Raw genomic sequence first — 6246 nt, forward strand, 5'->3', positions numbered from 1 at the left:
TGATTATTGTTAAAGGAAATCAGGCCATGGTGCAGTTGAAAACAGTTGCCAAATGAAAGGGAAAAGGTCATGACCTCATAATCTCATTACCTCACTTCTGTTTTTATGCAATGTGGCCCAATAGCCATTTCTTTGCCACAGACACAGAAAATGTGGAGGGAGGAGGCAGAAGTTCACTTCTGCTTACTATCTGCACCTTTTATATTTGACTAGGGTTGTGATGGTGGCAGCGGTAGAGAAACGTTACCAATTATCTGGCCATCTCAGCCAGCAGGCCTGTAGGAGCACTTCAGAACCATGCTTTCATAATGCTCATAGCTGCAAAAACACTTCAGAACTGCACATTTCATCATGCGCATGGATGTAGGAACACCATGTACCGTGCCTTTCATTGTAATCAGAGCTAGTTGGACGGTCTTTCATCCTTCAGTAGGAAAATGACCTAAAATACAATTCAAAGTTGTGCAAGAACTACCCAGTGTAGAAAAAAACTGCAAGGCTAATCAAACTAATGAATCGGTGTGTCTCAAGAACTTGTTCTCAGGTAAACTGAACAGAAGTGTGGAAGTGAAGTATGTCTGAAGTTCCCTCTAACTCTCCTCTACATTTTCTTTCAAGGAACAGATGGGTGAGAATGCGGGAAAACAATGGTATTATTGGTAAGTTTGACCAATAATGGACATAATAAACATAATGTGATTAATGTGAATAAACATAATGTAAAAATATGTGTTCCTTATCTATTTACCATGTTCCTCAGAAAGATTTTAAAAGTTATTTTAATATAAGAACTGATATTAATATATTGGATAGTGTTATATTATTATATAAGCGACATAATTATTAAATTCAGCGGTATTGTACAATGCTGTATTGTATTGATTTGTATATAGTGTACTTCTTTGCTGACTGTTAGCATTCTCACATTTAGGCTGGATTTGTCAGCGCTTTGGGAAAAGGAAAAATTATGCTGTTGCAGAAACAACCAGAGCAGTAGTTGCATTGTGAACTCCGGTGGATGCTCCATGGATGCAGTGTCTTTCTCCAGTCTGAATCCTCCTCACTGGCTCTTCCACACGCACAGGCTGCATGAGTGCTGCCTGCTCCACAGTGCTCCCTTCCTGCTCCCACTGCCCAGGATGTTCTCTGACTTCATCAGAATCTCTCTCCTCACAGTCACTGCTTCCTTCACTCAGGACGTCATTCTGCTTCACCTGCAAGTATGACGTGTGCGTGTGCTACAGTGACAAAAAATTTTCACAGGCACTTGCTTTGGTCTCATTCTTGGGGTCTCCTTCCAGAGGGCTGTGTTGTTATTTGCAGCCATGTGACTGTCCACTAAGTGGAGCTGTGCCCATAGAGCTCTGCAGGGCGGTGCAGAACAGCCACTGCTGGGTGCTGCTAATCACTCCAAATTTCTTAAAGGATGATTGGTGCTTGTATCAAATGCAGCAGGCCATATGTGAGGGGCCAATGTCCCAGCGGATTTTCCCAACAGTACCGGACTTACAAAATCTCAGAGATGCCACGTGAACTGGGCTGCTTCTTCTCCGTGGACTTGAACAGGAACCGAGAAGCTGGCTACACTCAAGTGTACAAGACAGTTCTCCAGTGTGAGTAGAGCATTTTTAATTAGTGTGACAAATATTGACCTGATGCTTGTTCAAACACAGTGTGTAGAGGTTCATGTGAAATGAATAAAGCATCAGTGCACACAAACAGGCATACTGTTATCACTGACAGTTCCAAAGGATATATCTGTTCATGCAGTCCTGAGCTGGAGTGAAGTAAAGAAATCTTGAGTAGTTTTTCATGGTTGCTAATATTATTGCTCTGTATTGCAGACCTGAAGGAGATGTGTAGAAAGGAAGAGTTTCACATGCCTCCCTCATGCAGCCATACAGAAGGTAACATGAACACAAACAGCAAAGTGCACTATTCAGAAACTGCAAAAAACAGCAGTCTGCACTGACAGTGTGCTAAGATAATAATTTTTCTAGTGTTATTTTTAATGCTGTTTGTTGCTGCTTGAATTTAATAACTTATAATAATGTATAAGTGTTTAATAAAATTCCATAGTGCCATTATCTGAGAACATTTGAACAGATGAATGTATACATCTGAAGTAGTTTCTATCACTTAACAGTCAATGATGGATGTTACTGATGTGGAGAATAATGATAAACATTTTTCATTTCTACTACATTAAATGTAGCCAGATTTGTAGGTGCATGCTCATCCCTGCCACAGTATTAGGTGTCTAATTTCTTAGTAACTCAAGCTCAGTTTGAGAATTGACATCCATGTGCTTCCCCTGTGTAGGAAAATAATTTTCTAAACCTACCAATTGTGGATAAATAAAAGCAATGGAAAATTTGCATTGCTGATGTGTTTAAAGCCTTTCACATCCTTTACCACTTTTCACATCCTTTACTGGCCTTAATACATGTGATGGAAAATCATAAGACCTCCATTCTTCCGCTATATGTCTGACTGTTTGATATATAAAAGATATGAAGGGATACGCAGCCCAGTAGCTTTTTTTTTTTTTTTTTTTTAGGCTGTGACGGTATATCGAGTTTTTTCTATCGGTTTTCTAAAAATCAATATGGAAAAGCTAATATTGTGGCACTGAGCACATGGACTTAAGAGTGTTTGTGATTGAGAGCAACAAAGCCGAGAGTGGGATGGAAGCTGACGGAGAGAAAACAGGGTGTCTGCATCCGTGTTCACAGAGAGCTTTAATGCTACTCTGAATAGCATAAATAAATAAGTGATTTATTAAATGTTAAAATAAAATTTACTTTGATAATATTATGAGAAAATGTACCAAAATGTGTGGAAATTTGATAAAAATGACACTATTTGATGCTGAGCTTTTATTATATAACAAATCATGGCATAACAAATGTTTGTATTTTAGATAGAAAATATTGCAATATCAGTTTTCATCTACAGCGGCTAGCCGTAACTCTGGAGGACACCTGCTTTCAGATGACCAGGTCCTGAAGCTGAATCCTAGTAATTAGATTAGGACTTCATGCTGATAAGTGGAGTTTTAACTTTGTATTTGACGGCAAAAGTCAAGTGTATTTACAAGTTTTGGTGTTCAGATAAAAGAAACTGGTGCAATAATGTCAGGAGTGGCCAAGGGCAACACAATAAAGACCACACTAGAAACAAAAAGAAACATACAATGACCACATTGCCTATACTGGCATAAAAAGAGATGAATCCACACGCAAACAAAATGGCAGGCACTCCTCCCACCATTGTGTAATTACTATATACAGGTCAATATATACAATATATAAGAGACATATACTAACCAGCAACCAAACCAATAAGGGACAAAGCGAACCGCAAATCAAGGGGAGAATCCAAAGTCATACACACAAATCCAAACAATCACAATAGCAAAAACACAGAAACAAGTTAAAACACTAGCAACAGCAATCTCTTCTCTAATGACCATCTTCTCTTTTCTTCCTTTTGGTCCTCTGCTCACTGGAAAACCTGGTATGGATTAGGATGGGGAACACTGGAGAGTCAGAGGCAAAACCTGGAACACAGGGAAGACCTTTGAGACACAGCCAACTCATTTCGCAACATGAGATCTGGCATCTCAGAATTTCTGTGCCTGAGCACGGGTCAAAACACAAACACCAAATGTGCCCAATACCTCTTGTGCAGAACACACCCTTGTTTTGTGGTGTTTCAGGGTTTTGCAGGGACTAGTAATTGGCGGATTCGTAGTCACGCGCTGCAAACTTCTTTTTTTGAATTAGAACAAATCCATCCGCTAAAGTAGCAGAAGAAGTCAAGGTGCTCGCTTTCTGCTCATTCAGGTAAACTACAACCGTTTCTGGGAGACAATTTTTAAACTCTTCAAGTAAAATCAAGTCTTTAAGATGGTCAAATGTTCACATTACTCGTACTACACCACTTCTCAAACGAGTTTTCTCCCTTGCAAACTCTACGTGTCTGGTTGGGGGATCTTCTCAAACGGCAAAAATTCTTTCTATAGGCTTCTGGCACCAACTCATAAGAAAGCAGTATTGCAGCTTTCATAACATCGTAAGTTAACGATGAGCAAACCTCTTGCGCTTTCCCCACTAACTTGCACTGAAACATGAGTGCCCAAAGATCCTTAGGCCAATTTAATGCTGTGGCAATACGTTTAAACAAAGAAAAATAAGCATCTACCTCATCATCCTGAAATGCTGGTACAAAAGTTATCTACTGGCCGACAGCAGAACCAGGTGCCACCGGTGTAGCGTATAGAGGAGTAGTGGGCGATCCGGGCAGGTGTGGTTTTAGCACCAGGGTACTGCCGTTAGCCAAGCCATCTGGCACAGGAGAACCTCCGGGTCCGAGGCATAGGACCCTCCGGACACTTGCTCTGCCTCCGGAACACTGCCTCCTTATCTGCCTTTTCAACCACAAGCTGCAAGGCCCACACCCTCTATAGCTCCATTTCACGTTTCTGCCATTTGATTTCCAGCTCCACATCCTTCAGTTTCAAAGCCAACGTCGGAAACGTTGAACTGTCCCTGATATAGACTTCAAAATACTGCAGTGCTAACCAAACCAATAAGGGACAAAGCGAACCGCAAATCAAGGGAAGAATCCAAAGTCATACACACAAATCCAAACAATCACAATAGCAAAAACATAGAAACAAGTCAAAACACTAGCAACAGCAATCTCTTCTCTAATGACCATCTTCTCTTTTCTTCCTTTTGGTCCTCTGCTCACTGGAAAACCTGGTATGGATTAGGATGGGGAACACTGGAGAGTCAGAGGCAAAACCTGGAACACAGGGAAGACAGACACACACAGGTGGACATACCACCAAGAGAGTTTGGGATTGCGACATTGATTACAACTATTGTCATAAGGTGGAACTGTACACTTTTCCTTTTCTCAGGTATTCTCTGCCGGTCAAGCCAAACAGGTTTTATTAATTTTCAAATATGTGTTTAAAACAGGATCAATCCATAAACCAACAGCCAGTAATACCTAATTTAAACATAACAAAACCATCAGCAAGGGTGTAACAGCAATTCTTGGGCTGCAGTGATTTGTCTAGGATATTTGTTCTCCTACCCATCATCCCTCCACTCAAGAAAAAAAAAAACAGAAATGTGTAATATGTAATATATGAGGTTGGTTGGCATACATTTAAGGTTTAAACAGCAAAAAAGGAAGAAGTGTCTGCTTTTTCTTGTAAAAACATTGTGGGTTTTACTGGCTGTTATATTTACTATTTAAATAAGAAGTGATTACTCACTTTACTGGATGAAATTCATGCACTTCTTTATCCTTCTTTCTTTTGGCTCCTTTCCTTTCTGAAAATGTTTTCATTTTACACAAGTCTGAATTGCTGCTGTCCAGTTAACAACATGGCTAGAAAGTACACAATAGATCAGCATGTAGGAGGACCATTCTTGCTTTTGTGGTGGGGGGGTTAGTTAGAGGAAAGAACATGCAGATAAACAGAATGGAAGTCACAATCTGGTATTATTTTCTCTATAATAAAAAATAAAAACCAAAATCAATTTATTTCTGAGGCAGCTATCAGAGGCCCCACTCTCCAAGGAGGGTCCCGAGTAGTCAGATCCACCATTACCCGCTGTCCATAGCCCCTGATTATCAGCTGGTGGTGCATAACTGGTGCAGTCTTTGCACAGCTGCCTTTTATTGATATAAATGTGGTACTAAGTACAAAGGAATGATTTGAAAAGAAACATTTAGGTGGTGGATACCATTCCCAGTACTGGGAGCTCTTACACTATATAAATGTTATTCCTATATAGAGTGCGAATTACACAGTGACAGCTGGCACCCCCGATATCCTGGTGTCAACTGATTCTCCAGGGAATAACAGGAACCCAGTACAGTACAGGTGCATGCTTCAGTGAACTAAAGTCTCACAATCCTTATAGTATCTTGCCTGTTTAATGTAATTTTTGGAGTGACAGTCTGTAGATGAAGATGTTGATGATAAAGATATTACATCAGCTCATGGGGCACATACCACACAACACAGGAATAAGACAACTGTCATGGTGTAATGTTTTCTTTTTTATCAGTAGCCAACACTTTATTAAAAGTCCTAGCATATTAGTTGAGAATAGTAGGGTATTATTGTTGTGCATTGCATTTGTTTCTACATGTGCTATTTGTCTTAATATCAGGAATAATGGCATACATATTTAAGTGCAATTTGCTTGCAAACTCAAC

The 6246-nt window shown here is 39.9% G+C and overlaps 1 protein-coding gene across 1 annotated transcript; it reads left to right on the forward strand.

Moving 5' to 3' along the window:
* The first annotated feature begins 618 nt into the window (after positions 1 to 618).
* On the forward strand, positions 619 to 3613 carry tirap (toll-interleukin 1 receptor (TIR) domain containing adaptor protein). Its single transcript, XM_035525373.1, is given in 5 exon segments — positions 619 to 659; positions 932 to 1515; positions 1517 to 1613; positions 1845 to 1907; positions 3531 to 3613. Coding segments are annotated over 4 exon segments (642 nt in total). The 5' UTR covers positions 619 to 659; positions 932 to 1089; the 3' UTR covers positions 3587 to 3613.
* The last annotated feature ends 2633 nt before the right edge of the window (positions 3614 to 6246 follow it).

The sequence above is a fragment of the Electrophorus electricus genome, chromosome 4 (assembly GCF_013358815.1).
Source record: "Electrophorus electricus isolate fEleEle1 chromosome 4, fEleEle1.pri, whole genome shotgun sequence".
NCBI classification, from domain to species: Eukaryota; Metazoa; Chordata; class Actinopteri; order Gymnotiformes; family Gymnotidae; genus Electrophorus; species Electrophorus electricus.